Below are 21690 nucleotides of genomic sequence, written 5' to 3'. Positions count from 1 at the left end.
AAAAGGGAATAAAGATTATGGCTATTTTTTGTGGTTAATAAAGTGAATCACTGCGTCATGCCCTAGGACTGCACGGCGGTGGGTGTTCACCATGTAGTGCTCATGCAGGGGGGCAGCACACACTGTCTTACTAAATGTGCAACAATATCCATAGCACATACTCGTGCTTGTGGTGCGCCCTGCATGCTCCAGCAAGGTGGATGCCGCCACAAGCACGAGTATGTGCTTCGAAAAAGAGCAGAACGACGGCTAAAGGTCCTCCTATGCAGCGCATGCGCGCTGCGTAGGCGAGACCTAATGAATGTGACCTCATGTAATGCAACTGGTGCTATGTAAAGCGCTCTGAAACCCGATTCGGGTCAAGTTCGCGCTAAATAAAACTCTGTTAAAAAAAAAAAAATGTGCTTTCTCCTTACTTCTGCTCTACAGACCAACTTGCAACAACAGAAAATTTAAAGGCACCTAACCAGATGCAATGACCAAGACTATACTACACTACCTCAATCTATACATCCTGCGAGGGCTGTAAAACATGGTTTGACATGAAGGAGTTAACAAATTAAGCTAACTGTCCAACCTCGAGGCCCTCAACCACCAACACATCTATATGGTTCACTCACATAGGTGGTCATACACTGGATATCATTTTTCAGCTCTGATCTTTTCGTTAACTGATGCATTCTGGGAGTTGCAGTCTTGGTTCCTTTCAAACGAACCAATTGGACTAACTTTGTGAGAATAGAGATTATCAAAAGGAAAGCCCAATATTGGATCAAGAGGTGCTTGATGATTATATGCCAATAGACACGAGTCAGGCGTGAGACTACCGATTTTTCAAGCCAAAAATTGATTTATTTTAGCTGTTTCCGCCTGAAATTGCATTTTCTACAATAGAAGTCAATGGGGAATTTTCGTTCTCCTGATTTTTTATTTTAAATCTCCCACGTCCCTGTCCTAAAATGTTGGCATGTATGTTGATGACATGGAGTCATGTGGTAACCTAGGGGAGAAAGGATATGGGGGAGGGACAGAGAGATGTCCAGTCTCTAGTGCAACAAAATCCCACCGGAGTGCAATTGAGCAGCGAGAGTCACCGAGAGACGAAGGGCCAGGGCACGAGTCGGGGGTACACCCACTATTTTCACAGGGTGAACGCCGTCCACCCTGCCAAGAATTTGGGCCCCACTGAATAATGTGCTGATCTCGTCCCGGTGTAATTTCCAAACACCGGGACACTTTCAGCAGCGCCTGCATGTTGTCTGCTTTCCATCTGCAACAAGCAACAACGTGCAGGTGGGGACGAGACTTTCTTATTTAAGACTCCTGCTGGGCCCATAACAAAGGCCGACTTTTGTGAGTTTCTTGGCTGGGAGCAGTCGGGAGCCTCACGCATAGATGCAAATGAAGCAAAGGGGAAACAAAGGTTAGCACTTCACACATACTTAAATGCAGCTTTTCACTTTGTTCAGTCCCGGTTTAGGAGCTATGCATGCACTGTGAGAATGTCAGATGTGGTGGTCTTTCCCAGTATTTACACACAGCAAATTGAATTTATCTAGAGCTTACTGCACCTGGAGGCGTTGAAATAATTTAAGTACCACTATTTTTTCTTGTATAGCCCTTCTCATCCCAATGCAGGGTGTCAGAGCACTTTACATCAACATGCGCATATTACATGTACAATACATTATATAAGTTTGTAAATGAATGTACAGGATGTGTTACATAAAACTGGGGGGATTGCAAGGTGTAGAATTCACATATTTTCCATAGCTCACTGTGCTATTATCCTCGCAATGCGCTCAAACCTACACGATAGAACTGCTAAACATATATGTGGGGGCTTTAGATCTGATGTCACTTCTTGTGATGCCACTTCCTGTAAAGTCGTGGCTTGTGATGCCACTTTCTATGATGTCAATTCCTGTGAAGCCATGTGTGATGTGTGCTGTGTGCTGTGATGCGTGCGCTGTGATGTGGTGCATTATGTCGCGCGCCGTGATGTCACTTGCATACTGCCTAACTAGGTAGTCTCTTCACTTCTTTTTTTAGGACTTGTGCCCTGGGAAGGGCTGTAGCAACTGAAAAGATAAATAGTGCCAGTACTCAGGACTGAAGAGCAACTGTCAGAGAGAGGCAGAGGAAGAGACCGTGAAAGAGAAATGGACTGGAGCAGCACGTCAGATGGGTAAAGTGAAAGCTGCCAGGCAGGAGAGCTACAAGAAGCGTCGGGGATCATAAAAATACAAAAGCATAGTGGGATGGGGCATGAGCAGAAGCTCTTAAACGGCTTCGGGGGCGGGGGTATGCAAACAATGAAAAACACAGGCAGGGTTGTGAGGGTGGAAGAAGCAAACGAAGGAGAGAACAGGGCCAGGCGCTCCTCTGTCTCAATATTATAGACAGCATTTTCTCAATATACATACACAACAGGATCTCATGACATTCCGTGAATTAAAAACCCACCCAGTAGCTCAGACAACGATTTTCGCTGCTCCCTCACAGCAGGTTCCATTAGCCCAGACATGCCCTGTTCGGGTTTAACTTTCTGGAAAGTAGCACAGATGTACCCGCTAAACGTGAGAGCGAATACAGTCAGTCATTCCAAAACACCCGTGGCGGGCATAGACACAGAAGAAAGACAGCCATCAAATGCGTAATGGTAGCGGAGTCACTCTGAAACTGGAGATTAGAGAACTTTTGCTAAAAGAATTAAGCAAGAACACTGGACAACAAAGAAATCAACAAACAAGCTTTTATGTTTTACTCAATTTTAATAGCAAATTAAAATTCACAATACAATATTGTATTACCTTTATGTTCGAGCACCATTGCCTTATGCCGCTCTCGAAAATAACGATTCGTTTCTAAGAGTCTATCACAAAATCAATTTTTCAATGGAGGGGGTTGCAAGGCAGCTCTATATAACCAAGGCTTTGGAACACTAGTCCGACACGGAGGACCCTGCTATTGGCTAAGGATACAGCTAAAGACGAAACATTTATTGTCCTTTTTTAGTGTTTATTCTACTAAAGAAGCCAGTCTCCACAACACAAAGCCACGAGACGCTTATACTCCTCCTCGAGCACAGGTTCTCTCGTTCTACTGGCTACAATTTTGGCTGTGCGTCAATCCTGATTGGCTAATTCACCTCGATGTTTCCCGCTCCGAACCACCTTCTATTTATGAATAGTTCTGAATTAAGCAAGTTCTTTGCTTTTATTTTTATTTATTTAATGCGATTTTATATAGCGCCAACATTACCCAAAGGTGTCAGAGCGCTGTACAAAAGAACCAGTTGTGTCACATAAGGACTTTGGATCACATGAGTCACATAAGAAATATAAACAGAAAAAAATTGCAAATGTACATAGAGTGAAAGGAGGGAAACATTTCAAATGTACAAGTTGTAAAGTCACTCAAGGAAGAGATACAAACAGATAAACTCTAAAATCACATAGGAATGGTAGTAAGTACAAAGGTCTACTGCATATACTAGTGGTTAGAGTTATATATATATATATATACAAATTGCAAATTCACTCAGGATTGAATTTTAACAGCGATTAGGCTTGGACAATTATATATTACATATTTACAGAGCAGGAAATACCTGCCATAGTTCTGCCAGGTGTTCAGGTTGTGTTGCTCTTGATGCAGCGCGGAGGACAAGATTTACATATAGTGACCACACCGTCATCCGCTCCACTCAACACGCATGCACAGACGTCACCCAAGGATTACACTGACACATTCGTTATGGGTGAAGAACTGCTGCAGGTTTATTTCATACAACATAAGTATGACGATAGAGTGGGTTATCTTACGGGCGATCCAGGGCAAGCAGCCCCTCGCTGCTCTGCCCGCCTTACGAGCCAGCACGCACGCGGTGCAGGAAGGCCCGGCGCTGTTTACCCATTAGACTAGCTATTCCCATTGACACATGCCAGCTCACGCCCGGGCCGCAGCAAAGCACGGCCTCCACTCGGACCGGGTCCTTGTGGGGCAGACCGTGTGTCGGAGGTGAGCGCTGTGAAGGGGATACCGGGGCCGGCTCTCCTCGCACCCAGCCACCCGGTTGGAAACGTAGAGTAGGAAACCGGACTGTTTCCCCCCTCCCCCCCGCACACACCCACATTAGAGCCCACACGGCCACATCCTTCCACCCTTAGCCCCCCACCCCTGTTGCCTAGGCCAACCCCGGCCAGGGGAGGGGGCAACGAGAGCAGGGCAAATGCTCCTCCGCCGACATGGATCCTAGAACGTGGGAGGGCCCGCGCGGCCCCCTCCCGGGAAAAGCGGACTGTTGTGGCCTGGGAACACGGGTCGGTCAGGCTGCTGGGAACTGGACCCTGTCCCACAAGGGCAACGTAGGCCATGACCACTCCCCCGCCCCTTACGCGAACGGACCACTCAAGCCTAAGCCCACGTGGGCGATGGCCGCAGTGGTCGAAGTATGCGCCACTGGCCCTTAAAGTGATCCGGAGTGGGGGCGGGGGGCTCGCTCGGACCCTTGACGCTGGTCGCCCCCAAATCTGGGGTACAGGGAAAAGATCGCCTGCTCTGAGAAGGTCGGGGGGAACTATCCCCTCCATTCTGCCCCCGATTCCGGGCCGCCGCCCGGACAGCGCCAGGACTGCTGTGAGGACCCATGAAATGCCCGGGCAGGGCAGGGCCTGCACTCACCAGTCTCAGCAACGAGCGTTCCAGACAGCGATCCCGGGGACCAGCACCACGACCCAGGCAGCTTTAACTCTCGCGACGACGACGACGGCGACGCTGTTATCTCGCGCGGCCACGAGAGAAGCAGAGGGCGATCTACGGAGGCGGGAGGCATAAATAGGCCTGGCCCCGCCCAGCCCAGTGGCCCGCCTCCCCCTGGAGGGCCATTGATTGGGGCCTCCCCTCCCAAGGCGCGGCCTCACGAGAGAGGAGGAACAAGGGGGGGGGGGGGGCTCCGACGGGTGGCCACTAGAGGGCTGACCTGCTAATGTCCCCCTGCGTGGGATGCTGCCAGCGGCATTCTCCTTATGTCACAGACCCTTATTCACAACTGCTCATTCATACACTCATTCATTGGTGGGGCCCATAACACCAACACGCTCGTCATTCAGCCAAACTCACTCAGATCTGTACACTGGAGAAAAAATCGCTGGACATGTGGGTACCTTATTACCTGTCAGGATTAATTTGTTCTTACACTATATACACATTCTATATACATCTCAGAATCCTGATTTTACATCAAGGCACTCCACTATTTGGTCGATGGACTAATTAGTTGGACTGGTTAATGGTGAATTAGAACCAGCTAAACACAAATAAAGTCTAGAAATCATTTAATCTCATCATAAATTTTAAAGAATCACAAACTCATTCTTATTATTTCAATTGTTGTTTATCTAATTATTTATAACATTTCTTACGTTTGCATTTATTAACTACAGCTCATAATCTCAAATTTTTTGTTTTATTAAAGAGAATCAAACATTTAGGAATTAGACATGAATATAAAAATTGCAGTTAGTCAAGACCAATTAGCAAGCGACGATGGCTCCAGATCAAACAGAAAGTTCTCCGCATTCTCAAGTCAAACTCCCTGGACAGGCTGTCTGACCCACACCGAGGGATCAAACCATCAGGCAAATTATATTATTCACATCAATCTCTTCTCCCAAACACCAACAAGCCCAATGCAAACCAACGCCACAAACGACCGAAACAAACCCCCAAAAAATATACCCCCCAATGACAGAGGAGGGCCCATTTTTATACCCTTTTTCCCCTTACATCATATGAACATAGCAACTTTTAGGGGCAGAGAAAGTGTTCTGATTAGACAGTTCAGGGTTATTATCAGTTCATGTCATTTTTTCCCAGTATAAACTGGTTCTTCCTGGTAACTTGGCATAGGAAGGCACAAATTGGAAAAGTTACTCAAATTCTCAGGCGAGAGCAGCAAATGTATCTTATTCCATGGGTTCTTTATTGTCCTTTCCGCTGTTCCGACATAGTCATCTATTGGCTTGTGGTCAAATCCTCAAATACTGTCCTTGACAGGGAACACGGTGTCAGGAGTTCAGGTCACTAGGTGTTCTCCAGAGCCATCTGGGCATGCGCAGAAATCATCGCGCTCACATGGTGGCATCTGCTTCAGAGAACGCCATCTTCAGTACTGTGGCCTAGTAGGCCCGAATGCCAACTTAAGCAAAAATAGACATAACAGTAATTAAAATATAGAAATTAAGATGCCAATGTTTAAACCCACACTAATTCCATTATATATTTGTATTTTCCTAGCTGTAGCAACATTTAAAGCAATAATACTTACCATTTGATGACTTCTAAAGCACAAACGATCACAAAGCAACACAAATCATGCAATTTTACTATTTCAACACAATCTAAGGTTAGTTTGCGTACCATAGTTAATTAATTAATTGTTCTGCCATGCAATTAGCAATTTAGTCCCACGTGTATTTTGTGTTTATCAAGGTGCAAAGATTGATTAATAAATTCACTACAAACATGTTATTGTAAATTAATTTTAGAATGATTACGTAATTAATTTCATGCAAATTAGAGGAGGTATACAAAATTTTGCTTTACCTGCTCCATCCCTCCTTTGGTGATTTTTAAACATCACCACTACTCACTAATTTATCCACGGAAATGGTTTTATTCAGTTCCACTTGCATTTGTTAGTTTAAATCATAGTTTTCTCCATACTGTTCTCTTTTGTTTTCTTGTACATATTTTCTTGTAATTCTTGTAATTCTATTACTTCTATCTCTCTTTCTCTTATTTCTTTCTCTTTCTTGTTTTCTCTTTTTAACTTGTTTTGTAATTTTCTTCTTTTATGCACAAACATCCTAATCTTAATATTAATACTAAAATAATCACAAAAGTCACAGATATCAGTATTTTCCCCACAAAGGAGCTACCTAATGTTGTTTATAAGTTCTTGATAGTGGAAAAACCCTTACCAAGTTTCTCCCATACACCTTCAACCTCCATTGGAACAGTTTCTTCATGCAATTCAGTTATATTCTTAATATATTTCTTTAGGTTCTGACTTTCGTCAGGAATACAAGTACAGCAATGTTGTACTTTCAGCATTCCACAGACTCCTCCCTCTTTTGCTAATATAATGTCAAGAGCAAGTCGATTTTGCATTGCCATAGCTCTCATGGCAACCATTTCGGTATTTACCATTAAGAGCCCTCCAGCTGTGCTTGCTGATAAACGATCCACAACTGTAGATCATTTTCTAATTTAATGTGCATTCAGAGATATTCCAACTGCTGGTATCAGTGCTCCAAAGATATCCCCAATAATTTCTGACCAACTCTCCCTCCTTTTACGTGTTAGCTGTCTACCTATTTCGTGCAATTCGTCATCTCCCCTTTCCACATGAAATATTTTTGGAAAGACCAGGCCTAAGTAACAAGTCCCATACCAATGGTCCGGCAACCTATAATAAGCTCTGTTCCCACATATGTAATATATTCCAGGGAATACCGGATCTTGTCCTCCTTTAAATGCCCAACCTCCCATGATTTTGTGTAAGTCATGGCACTCACTTGCACCTACAAAATAATTATCATATACAGTATTATCTCTACTTATGCATAACTTCCCTTTCTGGGGCCAATCTAAAGCCATTGCAGGGTTTGTCTCTCCCTTTAAATGATTTTCCTTCCCAACATCCCAAAATGTTGTTTCCATCTTTTCCCCAGACACCTTCTTTTGCATTTTAATTCTTCTCTCCTCTACCATAGTCAGGAAAGTTTTCTCTTCTTTTCTTAAACTACAAGTAAGGTTATTCTTAAACACTTCTTCTAAAGATAATTCTCTTGTTTCCAGGAAAAATTCACCTAGTGTTTTACCAGGAATCACCTTGTTTAGTTCAGGAACTACAGGAATCTGTGATAAAATATTATCTATATCAGTGTAATAGTATTCTAATGTTCCTGTTTTATAAGACAGACTGGCTAAGACACTACAAGTTATCCCATATGTCATAGGAAGGTGATGATAAGTGACACCTTCTGATACAGATGCAGGTAACTGCATGCATACATAGCAGTCTCTAACATCCATGGTTTTTACAAAGTCATACAATAACTTTGAAAAAACATTGTTAGAAAACTTATTTATGGACTTATCTTTGTGAAATTCTGTTCTATCTACCAATTTTGTGACATGATTGTCATCAGCCTTTGCATCATTAGTTCCATTTACTGTGTGTCCACCTATATCTTCAAATGTTATTCTAAATGAAATTGTTATTGCTAATATAAGCTACACAAGCATTAATAATCCTGAACAACAAAAACACATTTTACGCCATCTCCGGAGAAATCAACATGATGGATTTCTATTTTCATTGTTTGCCATTTCGGTAATGAGCAGTTTCTTTTGACTTAGCCTCTTTTCTTCAACAATTTACCTTTGTCTAAGGCTTCAGTTGCCTACTTGGTTCTTTTCTGGTCATATGTCTTGTCCAGCTTTTAATTCCTTTCGATTTCTTTTTTGATACTCAATTCATGTCTGAATCGTCCTTATCCTTAGATTCACAGTCTCTGTTCAGAATTTCCTGATCATCCGTTTCTTCTCTAGTGTCAGACAAGATAACTCTCAGGATTTCCGAATCTTCTTCTCCTTTATCCACCTCTTGCACACTCACTCTTAGACTTTCTTGGCTATCAGCTTCCTCTTGTATATCAGGAAGTGCCACATATGTCCATTCCGGTGACTTGTACTTCGGGTTTGGTTTCTTTATCCTCTTTGTGCTTTGCAAGTGCTTCTGTTCCGTGTCCTTTTGTTTCTCTTGGCTAGACACTTCATTCACTTGTTCAGCATTATCGGACTTTATTCTGGTTAGTCGGTATCTCAACCTCTTGATTTTGTTGGGCCAAATATCTTCTTTCAAAGGCCTTTTCAATTTAGATCCTTTCCCTTCTCGCTCAGTTTTCCAAGCTCTTTTCCTCAAAATTCTTCCACCTTTACTTTCTGCTTCACTTTCTTCTGATTCTGTCTCCGTCTGGATTTCACCTTCTTTGGATTTTAGCCTCAAGATTTCAGGTTCACTGTCTGTATCTATCCCTCCTCGTGTTTCTTCCACGCAATCTTCCTGCTGACTATCTGACCCTTTTTCTACCTGTGTGTGTTGTGTCCCTACACCTCCTCGGGGTTCTTCCGCAATTAATTCACCCTCACTCTCTGTATCTAATTCCTCACCTTCTATCTCTATGATTTCGGGGAGAATTTCTCTTGTGCTTGTACTCGGGATTTCTTTTCCAAAGATTACGTGTTCAGTTTTTCCAGTATCATGATTTATTCTTTCTTGTATTTCTACTGGTTCTGTCTTAGATTCCGAGCTGGTATCAGAAATTTCAAGTCGTCTTCTTAGTGGTATATTTTCTAGTCCAGTAATTTGACTAAGACCTTTTTCTCTTGCTTCTGGGTTTTGTCTTGTTCTCGTTTCTTCTGATTCTGAACTGGTATTCGACACTTCTCGTTGGTCCTCTTCAGATTGATCTTCCGGATTCGGGACTCGAAGAGTGTGACTGGTATGAATCCAGTTCTTCACCCCTGCACACTTCACAGCAGTTGTTGTAGTCTGAATCACTTGTCATGGTCTTCCCCAGCATGGAACCAGACAATTTCTTCTTCTGTGTACTTTTGTGCGGACCCAATCTCCAGGACTCAAGTCATGAGCTGGCTTCTTTTCAAGAGAGGTCGCATCCTGTCCAACCTGATGAAACACAGCATGTACCATATCAGCCAATCCTTTGCAATAATCCAAGATGAAGTCATAACATATTTGCAGCAGTTTGTTGACAGGAATGAAAACATGTCTCATTGCTCTACCCATGATAATTTCATGGGGGCTCAGACCAGTTTTCCTATCAGGAATTTATCTAATGCTCATCAGAACCAGAGGCAAGACATCTGGCTATTTTAGACCTGTGGCCAAACACATTTTCCCCAATCTGTTCTTTATGGTGCCATTCATTTGTTCCACCACTCCAGAAGCCTCTGGTAGGTTGGCACAATGCAGTTTTTGTTGTACATTCAATGCTTCACAAATCAATTTTATAACTTCAGTCTGGAAATGTGTTCCTCTATCTGTTCAATTGTTACTGGGAAACCAAACCTAGGAATGAACTTTCTTAGTAGGAGTTTTGCGACAGTAACTCCATCATTCCTTCTGGTCGGGTATGCCTCAACCCAACGAGAAAACAGACAGACAATCACCAGTACATATCTTAGCCTGTTGCATGAGGGCATTTCAATGAAATCAAGCTGCATTCGAGTGAAAGGTCCTCCCTCCCGTCCTATGGTTCCCAAGCTCACCACAGTTTTCCTTTCTGGATTACATTGCTAGCATATGAGACCTCTCTGACAAAGGCTCTCTGCTATAAGCTGAAACTTTGCATTATACCAGGTCTGTTTACAAAGTCTAATCATGGCATCCCTGCCTATGTGGGCCTGCCCATGGTACATCCGTGCCATTCTAGAGATCATGCTATCAGGCATTACTGGTCTTCCATCTCTGTAAACCCAAACTCTGTCTACTTCTCTTTGTGTACATCCTGATTTTATCCACTGTTTCTTCTCCTCTTCCCCTGCCTCTTCCTGTAATTGTCTCATTTCATCCCATGTACTTACGGTGTTAATAAAAAGCAAGGGACATAAATCCATTTCCTTTTCCCTGTTACGATTTAATAAAGTCTTATTTTGTGCACAGTACTGCGCTAGATCATTGGCAAATTCATTGCCTGCTGACACGTAATCGGTTCGCTTTCTGTGTGCGCTACATTTTATAACAGTGATCTGTTTAGGCAGCTGTATCGCCTCAAGTAATTTTCCAACTATTTCTGCTTTTCTAATTGGAGTTCCACTTGATGTCAAGAAACCTCTTTGGGACCAAATTTGCCCAAAATCATGCACCACTCCAAACCCATACTGGCTGTCAGTAACCACAGTGACTTGCAAATCCTTTCCCAACTTGCATGCTCTAATCAGTGCAAACAACTCAGCAACTTGAGTAAATCGTATTCCTCTCAAACAAGATGCTTCCAACACAGTCACTACAGTGCACACAGCATATGCAGCACTCAAAATCCCTTCTCCAGTTCTTAGGCATGAACCATCCACAAACATTACATAGTCACTCTCTTTCAGAGGCACATCTTTTATGTGCGGACGTGGTTTGGTACAAAAATTAAGCACTTCCAAAAAAACATGATCAACTTCATCTTTCACTTCTGCATTCACAGCATCAGGTAGTAATGTCGATGGGTTCACATTAGTGCATCTTACAAGACTCACATTTGTAGCACCCAAAATCACCTTTTCATACTTAGTTAGACGACTGTGCGTCATGAACTGTGTTTTACTTCTTGTCAAAAGGATCGCCACATCATGGGGAACAAACACTCTCACAGGGTATCCCATTACAATTCCTTCACTTTGTTCCAGACTTTTACAGGTAGCAGCTACTGCTTTCAAACATCCAGGCAATGCTACAGCTACTGGATCTAGTACAGCTGAAAAATAAGCAATCGGTCATCTCAATCTTCCATGTCCCTGCACTAATACGGAAAGAGCACATCCATCTCTCTCACTGCAATAAAGCTCAAATTCTTTTTCATAATCAGGCATCCCAAGAGCCGGTGCTTCACACAAGCTGTCTCTCAATTGTCTAAAATATTTCATCACTTCCTTATTCAACTCAAGTGGATCTTTCACATCACTTTTTGTCAGTCGTACTAGTAGTTTTGCAATCAGCAAGAAATTGCTGATGCACTGACGACAGTATCCCACCATTCCAAGAAACATTCTGACTTCTCTCTGTGTCACTGGGGCTCTCATTCCTTTAATGATTTTGATTCTGTCCATTGTTACTTTTCTCAAGCCCTTTTCAATCTTATGACCTAAGTATTGTACTTCTTTCTGACAAAACTGCAATTTTGATGGTGATACTTTAAGTCCTCCATCTGCCAAATGATTTAACAGTGCAACTGTGTCAACCACACATGTTTCTCGCGTCTTCGATGCCACTAATAGGTCATCGATATATTGAACAAGCACTGAACTGTCTGGCATTTTTAAATCTTCCAGTGACTTCTTTAGAATCTGATTAAATATAGAAGGACCCTCTGTATACCCTTGAGGGATACGGCACCATGCCAAAATATGCTTGCCGAACCGGAACGTAAAAATTTGTTGGCTATCAGGGTGCAATGGAATAGAAAAGAAAAGAAAGCAGGACACAAGTCAATGACTGTGTACCATTCTGCATCATGGGGAATCTGATATAAAATTACTGAAGGGTTTGGCACAATGAGACAGCAAGGAACAACAATTTTATTCACTTTTCTCAAATCCTGTACTATCCTAAAGGTACCATTTGGCATTTTTAAACCCATGATCGGAGAGTTACATGGACTGCTCATTATCTCTCTCAGAATTCCTTGTTCAATCATTCTGTCTATTACAGGTGTTACTCCTGCAATTATTTCTGGTGTTAATTTATACTGAGGAATATTCCGGTAATTACCTCCTTCTTTTACAGTTATTTGCACAGGATCTACTCTTTTCATTAATCCAACATCCTCTCCTGTGAAATCCCACACTTCTATTTTCACTGTGTCTTTTAACTCTTGAGGTAATCCTTCTGGATAAAGTACAACAAATGCTTCGGTAATTTCTGGTTCTAGGTTTGCCTTCGTCAGTCTGTACAGTGCATCATTGTCTGGAGTTTCAAAGGCTATACCATCAGGTCTACAAAAGATGGTACAGTTCATTTTACAAAGCAAGTCCCTCCCTAACAGATTTACAGGACTAGTGTCACAAACTACAAAACAATGCATATCAGCAAATTTCCCTATTCTAACCTTTACCAGATCAGTAAGATAAGCTTTTATCTGTTTATTTGAAACTCCAACTACTTGGATTGTTTCACCCGAGAGAGGAAGATTTTTCACTTCAGCTGATCTAACCGTTGAACTAGTAGCACCAGTATCCACTAGGAAAGTAATGTTTACTTCATTCACCTTTCCATCCACAAAGGGTCCTGTCTGGTCTACTTCTAGAGTTGTGCCTAGTATGCACTCCTCTTCCTCTCCTAGGCACCGCCAATAACTCTCTTCTGACTCACTCTCATTGTGTTGCAGCAAATACTGCGAAATGGCACCAGCGCGCGGTAGCTTTTTTACCTGTTCTTCGTTGTAGAATCCGGTCTCATTACTGTATCTTTGAGGATTTAAGTTCTGTGGAAAAGGTGGCTTTGGCAGCTGACACTGTTGGGTAACAACCTGCTGCTGTCGCGGCGGTTGGCAACTCACCTCATTCTGCATCTGTGGATTTAATGATGAATTATCACCATTAGCTTTCGGTGGCAATTTACACTCGGATTTCCAATGCCCTAATTTTCCGCAATTCTGACATGGCCATTTCTTTTTAGCTTCATCTATGCTAATCTGTCCTTTTCCTTTTCCAATATTAGGTTTTGGTTTTGCTTGCCCTATTCCATTAGCTTGTTTGATTAACTGGGTTTCCTGTCGCTCCGCTACCTTAACCTGTGCCCACATTGCCTTTTCTTTCAACTTACACTGTTTGGCTTCCATTTCATCACTAAACTTTTTGCATGCTGTAACACTTCGTCTATCTTTTTGTTTTGCCAATCTACTGTATGCTGTTTAATCATTTCACTAACTTCAGGCCTTAAAACAAAAACAAATCGGTACACAAAATGACTCAAATCCTTTTCACTCAATTTCTCGTCTCCACTGTATTGTTTAAAAGCCAACAGTAACCTTTCGTAATATGCATGCACTGATTCTTTAGCCTCCTGGTGAGTTCTGTCAATCTTTACCCAATCCGTTTCTTTCGGAGGAACTTTATTTTTCAAAAAAGTAATTACCTGATCATATATTTTCATTACTTCTGGATCAGGGGCTCCCGTCTTTGGATCCCTGGGATACTCTTGTGTTGGCCAATCTATTGTAATCTTACATTCTGCCCATAAATTTGCCGTTACAGTTATATCAAAAAGACCATTCAGATCTATCCATAAAACCTTTGAAAGTTTGACAAACCTGTCTACCTGTCTATACCATTCAACTGGTTTTTCCATCAACCGCGGAAAATCGTTTGTAAATGACAAAATATCATGTCTAGTCCATGGAACATGTACATATCCTCCTCCAGGAATTTCTCTCAGGGGACATTCTGTTACCACTGGCTCTTTTTTTCTCATTGGGAAAGCTAGAGAGGTCTTGTCTGTAGTTTCCTCTCTCCTTCTAAACCATCTACTTTTCCATCGATCCACATCACCCCATTTTCTTAACAATGCAATCATTTCTTTAATTTGGGTCAATCTCCCTGCAGTGTTCAAGTTTTCAATATCCTTTTCAGAAAAATCTACCCTATATGGTTTCTGTGATTACCTTATTTTTTCAAAATCTATTCCTATTTCACTCGCTGTCTGTTCTAACCTTTCATTCAAAGTCCTTGCTCTCCAAGGTATGCTTTTACATAAAAACATTAATTCCTCATCTTGGTATGCTTTTAATTTTTCAGTTGGAATCGTTCCTACAATTAACTCTTCTAAAGTCACTTTTAATTTTGCCACATCTAAAGGTTGTGGTTCTGTATCTTTTTTCTGTAAGCTTCTTAACCAATCACTTAATTCTTCAGATGTTGGTCCTACAGGGGTTGTCGCTATTCTCATTTTATCTGCCGTTCACTCTTGGGTTTACGTTGCAGATTCTGTTGCCATAGGTGTCCTACTTGCTGGACTTTGATTTACCGTAACATTTTTAGGGGTACTTAATCCTTCCTGCAGTAACCTTCCACTCATTTTCTCCTGAACTACTCCTTTCTTTCTACTTTTGCATACTGCCATTATATGGACCGTTAAACAATGCTCACTATCCTTTTGTTTATCAAAAAACAGGTATCACTGGTCCTATAGTTACAGGCACAGTCACTGCTTCCATATTCTTTGTTAACTCTCTAATCTTTTCAGTTAATTCCAGTGTAGTTCTAGCTAATTCTGCAGAATTTTCGTTTTCAGCTCTTACCGTCTGTGACATTTCCAAATCTTTAAATGGATTATTTTTCCCAAAATTATTTGGCATTTGTTCAAACTTTTTATTTGTTACAGTCTCCTGTGGTGGTGCACTGGGCATCACCAATGCAGAATCCTGCTGATATGGAGTTTTTTTATTATAAAACATGTCCTCCAGCACTTCATCTTCCAATTCACTCACTCCATACCTGTAACCTTCTGTCCCTGTGTTATTTCTCCCTTCTATGCATTTTCTGCCACTCATCTCTCCAGCATTTCTCAGAGGAAACATACCATCAGTCATGCTTGCATTCCGCCATCTTCTCATTCTATCATCATGACTTTCTTGACCACAATGTCTACCAAATATATAATTATACCTTCTCCCACTCCGATGCCTTTCCCTTTCATACATCTCTTCTTCCCATTCAGTCAAAGCCTCGAATTGGGTAGGTATGGGTTTTGGTTCCAACCTCATCATTCTATCTCTTAAATTTCGTTGTACTGCTAAACTAAATGAACCATTTTCCGGAAACGCTAACACTCCATCATCTTTGGTATACTTTGCCCAATTCTCCAACCAGATACATGTATGATAACCATATTTCGCCACCATAAATGATGCAGGCGTTTTTGGTGGAGGAAGTATCTGTCCTTCCCTAGTTACAAACGGCTTATCCTTTTTAAATAGGTCTTTGATTTTTCCAAACCATGATTTTTTCTCCTTCTGAGGTGGATCGTAGTACATCATTTTTATTTTCAAAAGTTCTTAATCAATTAAGCTTTGTAAATCACTTTTTCACGGCTTCTCCGTATTCTGACCAATTCTAGCGTGACTCACACTAACACACCAATCCGGAGCGTCTACGTCACTCTTGAAATTCTCCAGTCCCAGCGCGACTCATACTAATGCACCAATCCTAGGCATCTACGTCACTCTGGTCATTCTCCACTCCCAGCGCGTCTCACACTAACGCACCAATCAGTGGAAGCTTCGCTTTTCTGCAGCTGACCAATCCCAGTGCTGTCTTTCTGAAGTCAGCCTTTCTCACTACTCCTGCTCTTGCTGACCCCTCCTTTACAAACTTTTATCGGCAAACTTTTCTTACGTTTTCTTTAATCAAAATCTGTTAGTAACAACATAAAACATCTCCATTGCCTGTTTCGCTAAACCAAAGAGATAGCCTTGTTCATTTACACAAGAATTCTGTCTTTACAGTAGGCAGCGCTTACCTCTACCCTACCACAGAATTTTCCGTTACGCTGATAAAGTAGCACTTCCCTCTACCTTACCCTTCTATCAAGCAAGAGGCAAACCTGTTTCTCTGGGGATAAAACACATGTGGAGACTACAATGCTCCTGAGAATTAAGGCCAAAGTTTCACAAGAGAACCTATTACTATTCCACTCACACACATTCATACAGAGAGTTCCCTAACATAACACGATTCCGTGTTATTACAAATCTTGAAATCAGACAATGTTCAATTCCATGTGACTTCTCTTGCCACATAAATCCACTTCCTACCTCCTGGAAGCTTCACATTTTCTGACTACACTTAACGTAAATAACACTCAACATATAGTGTTAAACATAAATCAATAATCACCAAACCAATACAATAATAACCATCAATCTGCTACCAAGAAAACTGATGCAGCGCGGAGGACAAGATTTACATATTCTCCTTGTCACAGACCCTTAGTCACAACAGCTCATTCATACACTCATTCATTGGTGGGGCCCATAACACCAACACACTTGTCATTCAGCCAAACTCACTCGGATCTGTACACTGGAGAAAATAGCGCTGGACATGTGGGTACCTTATTACCTGTCAGGATTAATTAGCTCTTACACTATATACACATTCTATATACATCTCAGAATCCTGACTTTAACATCAAGGCACTTCACTATTTGGTCGATGGACCAATTAGTTGGACTGGTTGATGGTGAATTCAGAACAAGCTAAACACAAATAAAGTCTAGAAATCATTTAATCTCATCATAAATGTTAAAGAATCACAAACTCATTCTTAATATTACAATTGTTGTTTATCTAATTATATATAACATTTCTTACGTTTGCATTTATTAACTACAGCTCATAATCTCAAATTTTCTGTTTTTATTAAAGAGAATCAAACATTCAGGAATTAGACATGAATATGAAAATTGCAGTTAGTCAATTACCAATTAGCAAGCGACGATGGCTCCATATCAAACAGAGAGTTCTCTGTATTCTCAAGTCAAACTCCCTGGACAGGCTGTCTGACCCACACCGAGGGATCAAACCATCAGGCAAATTATATTACTCACCGCAATCTCTTCTCCCAAATGCCAACAAGTCCAATGCAAACCAACGTCACAAACGAGCGAAACAACCCCAAAATAACATATACCCCCCAATGACAGAGGTGGGCCCATTTTTATACCCTTTTGTCCCTTACATCATATGAACATGGCGACTTTTAGGGGCAGAGAAAGTGTTCCGATTGGACAGTTCGGGGTTATTATCAGTTCATGTCATTTTTTCCCAGTATAAACTGGTTCTTCATGGTAACTTGGCATAGGAAGGCACAAATTGAAAAAGTTACTCAAATTCTCAGGCGAGAGCAGCAAATGTATCTTATTCCATGGGTTCTTTATTGTCCTTTCCCCTCTTCCCATATAGTCATCTATTGGCGTGCGGTCAAATCCTCAAATTCTGTCTTTGACAGGGAACACGGTGTTAGGAGTTCAGGTCACTTGGTGATTTCCAGAGCCATCTGGGCATGCGCAGAAATCATCGCGCTCACATGGTGGCATCTGCTTCAGAGAACGCCATCTTGGGTACTGCGGCCTAGTAGGCCCGAATGCCAACTTAAGCAAAAATAGACATAACAGTAATTAAAAAATAGAAATGAAGATGCCAATGTTTAAACCCACACTAATACCAAATATATATTAGTATTTTCCTAGCTGTAGCAACATTTAAAGTATAATACTAACCATTTGATGACTTCTAAAGCACAAACGATCACAAAGCAACACAAATCATGCAATTTTACTATTTCACCACAATCTAAGGTTAGTTTGCGTAACATAGTTAATTAATTAATTGTTCTGCAATGCAATTAGCAATTTAGTCCCACGTGTATTTTGTGTTTATCATGGTGCAAAGGTTGATTAATAAATTTTAACTACAAACATGTTATTGTAAATTAATTTTAGAATGATTACGTAATTAATTTCATGCAAATTAGAGGAGGTATACAACATTTTGTTTTACCTGCTCCATCACACTCAAGGGTAGTGGTCTTGGGTCTGGAAGGATCCCCGAGTTGGAGATGTCCATAGAGGTAGAAGGCCGGATGGTGGTGGGGGAAGCAGCATGCTGGATCCCCGGGCTGATTTTGAGGTCATGCTGGGCTCCATCTTGTGGAAAGAGGAGGGCGCTCAAGGGCAGGCGGAACTGTGCCACGAAGTCAGGTCTCCCGTCTGGCTCAAGCACCCGCAGTGAGGCCCTGGCCATCTCGGTAGCTACTAACTAGCACAGCCAAATGCTGGGTGTTAACTCTGCCCCATTTTTCCTCCTAGGGCAAGACACCGCTTGTGTGGAACCCCTGGATCACCCCAGCTGGCCAGTATGGTGTGTCCCCGAGCTTCACTCACCTCCCCGTCGCGCCGACTGCGTCGGGGTGATCATACGCCGCGGCCTCTATCACCGCGCGTCTTCGTCCCAGACATCATCGGTGCACTCATCCTGAGCGAGGGAGACCATCTCCGGCTCTCTGACAGCCACTGTGGATATAGGGGAAATGCCTCCTCTGTCGCTGCAATCAGTGCAGCCTCCACGGGTTAATGCCGCCATTGGAATCCTGCCGAACATACGGCCGCAGTGCCATCTTGTCCCCGCTGCAGTCCAGGCGGCAGATACCCCGGCAATTACTCGATCGGAGGAACGCGTAGGAAAGCAAAATTGGTCCCAAGGTGAGCAGCCGGTGTTCCGGCTGTGGAATCCTGGCCAAGGGTGGGAAAACAATGCAGTGGAACGCCGCAAAGGAGGCTGGAAAGAGGACTCGCAATGGAGCATCAGCTACGCACGGCCATGACGCCAAGGACAACAGTGGGTTTCTCAGCACTATAAATAGTTTCGTTTACCCACTGTTTCATTTTGAGCTTGAGTCATGGGTAGGGTGACCAGATTCCCAAAACAAAAAAGCATTGACATAGCCAATAGGTCTCGCCTTTGGGACCTTATAAGTGTTTAGCCATGCAGCACATTATTCTGGGTGCTGTGCCATCAGTGATTAAATAGCTATACAATGCTGTCATGAACCAGCGTACAATGTAACAAAGATAGCTTGAGCAACTGGATGACCAGGAATGCCAAATAATGAGCTAACAGTAACTAGATAGTAATCAGTTGCGGCTCCTGGATGGAGTGCTGCCGGGCTGTGACGCAGGGCGGGGGAGGGGCAGGGTGGGGGGGGTAGTAAAGTCCAGATTATGGCCTAACGGAGGTAAGCATACAAATAAATACAACAAATTTTGTTGCGCACGCTGCATCGCCAAATGCGATGCAGCGCGCGTAACGAAATTAGTTTTATTTATTTATTTGTATACTTACCTCCGTTAGCCCATAATCCGGACTTTACTAACCCACTATCCCACCCCTGCCCTGCGTCACCGCCCGGCAGCACTCCATCCAGCAGCTGCTACTGATAGTAATAGAATGCAGGGGAGAAAGAGAGATACCGCAGGCAGCGAAGGTAGACAGGAGAGGCTGAGACAGGGACAATAGATGCTTTTTAGAATTCCGAGAGGGATGGGTACAGAGAGACAAGGTGGAGCTGTAGAGAGGAAAGAGGCAGGGCATGCCTTTGGTGGGGAAGTCTGACTGACTACTTGTATTATTAAAACCTGGTAACAAAGTATGTGACTTAGACTTTATTTAGAATGTAGAAAAGTTGTGTGAAAGGCTGAATTTGAATGTGTTTCCCACACTGGCAGCAGAATTAGTGCACCAGGACTTGATTGAGGTGCCTGTATTTGTGCTTGCACTGTTTGTACAGTTGCCGGACAGGTTTGTATTTCGCATTAAACAGCCACGGCTGCTGAGCCAGTATTGCAGTTGTAAAATACATTACGTTTTTATTTATTTTAAACAAAGGTATTGCCACCATGGGAAGTACAACTAGTAGCACATAGGTCTTCTACAACCTCAAGCAGGAAGGCCAAGTGACTGGGTGGGCCAAAATGGCGCAATCCTTTCAGGGTGTATCTTTTTGAACTATTCTGTGTGATGAAACGTTTAAACTGGTCTATTGGTGCCATGGGTTACATTTAGATTTATAACACCAACTAAAACAAATGGGAAATGTGAGCTGGAGCTGTAGTAGGTAAATCAACAACCCATGCATGATTTTTTTCACTGAGTTATTGCGTTTGTAGTTTATTTTGTCCATGAAAAATTCTGGAGTATAAATCACGGATTTAAAAGGACAGCTGTATTGGACACGCTGCTCAAACCATACGTGCTGATGAACTCTTAATTAACCCATCTCTGCCCATTGCGGATTTCAGTGCAGTGTTGGCAGTTATATGGTGCTGCACAAATCTGGTTGGGGACTAATAGAGTATAGGATATAACAACAGGGCAGACATACTCGCTTGGAGGTGGCAGCAGCAGGCCACGCTGGAGGTGGCAGTCCTCTCACACAGACACACACTGTCTGTGTCTTACATGCCTCTTTAATGTTGGCGGATGGAAAAGGGCGCTATCTTCCATTTGGCATCAGAAATGGTGAGTGAGGGGTGCAAGGCTCACTCTCAAAACATGAAAAGAACAAGCATTTACAATGCAATGGTCTCGGCAATATTATAGGTAGAGCTATTGGTATTGCTCATTATTTTTGTATCATTATTGTATCCCTAAATAAATGGCATTGTCATTTCTATTGGCATTAGCTTTTTTTTTTTTTGCATATGTGATACCTATTGCATTAGCAGAGAGAGAGAGTGAGGTAGTGAGATAGAGAGAGTGAGGTATTGAAATAGAGAGTGAGGTAGTGAGAGAGAGTGAGGTAGATAGAGTGAGGTAGTGAGATAGAGAGTGAGGTAGATAGAGTGAGGTAGTGAGATAGAGAGTTAGGTAGATAGAGAGTGGGGTAGTGCGATAGAGATAGTGAGGTATTGAAATAGAGAGTGAGGTAGTGAGAGAGAGTGAGGTAGATAGAGTGAGGTAGTGAGATAGAGAGTGAGGTAGATAGAGAGTGGGGTAGTGAGATAGAGAGAGTGAGGTAGTGAAAGAGTGAGGTAGTGAGGGAGAGGGATGTTGTGAGGTAGTGATATATAAGCATAGAGTGATGTGATGTAGTGAGAGAGAGAGGTAGTGAAAGAGAGAGTGAAAGTGAGTTAGTGAGATAGAAAGAGTGAGGTAGTGAGATAGAGAGTGATTGAGGTAGTGTGTGAGAGAGAGTGAAGTTGTGAGGTTGTGAGCTAGAGAGTGAGGTAGTGATGTTTTGAGAGAGAGAAGTTGTGAGATAGTGAGGTAGTGAGATAGAGTGGAGTAGTGAGGTAGAGAGAGTTATGTAGTGAGAGAGTGAGGTAGTGAAAC

General features: G+C 42.4%; 1 protein-coding gene across 4 annotated transcripts in view; it reads right to left on the bottom strand.

The window, feature by feature from the left end:
* FANCA (FA complementation group A) overlaps nucleotides 1-21690 on the bottom strand; it is a 1007136-nt gene that overhangs the window by 930970 nt on the left and 54476 nt on the right. The window contains exon 1 of one of the 4 annotated variants that reach the window (XM_085637705.1): nucleotides 2814-2898. The exons of 2 other annotated variants lie outside the window; for them this stretch is intronic. In XM_085637705.1, coding sequence (XP_085493831.1) covers nucleotides 2814-2832 — 19 coding nt within the window. In that variant the 5' untranslated portion in view covers nucleotides 2833-2898. Of the gene's footprint in view, nucleotides 1-2466; nucleotides 2631-2813; nucleotides 2899-21690 lie in introns of those variants that run through there. One more of the 4 variants, XM_085637703.1, reaches the window with a different exon arrangement.

This window comes from Triturus cristatus, chromosome 12 (assembly GCF_964204655.1).
Source record: "Triturus cristatus chromosome 12, aTriCri1.1, whole genome shotgun sequence".
Lineage (NCBI taxonomy): Eukaryota > Metazoa > Chordata > Amphibia > Caudata > Salamandridae > Triturus > Triturus cristatus.
This window is presented reverse-complemented; position numbering and strand designations above follow the sequence as displayed.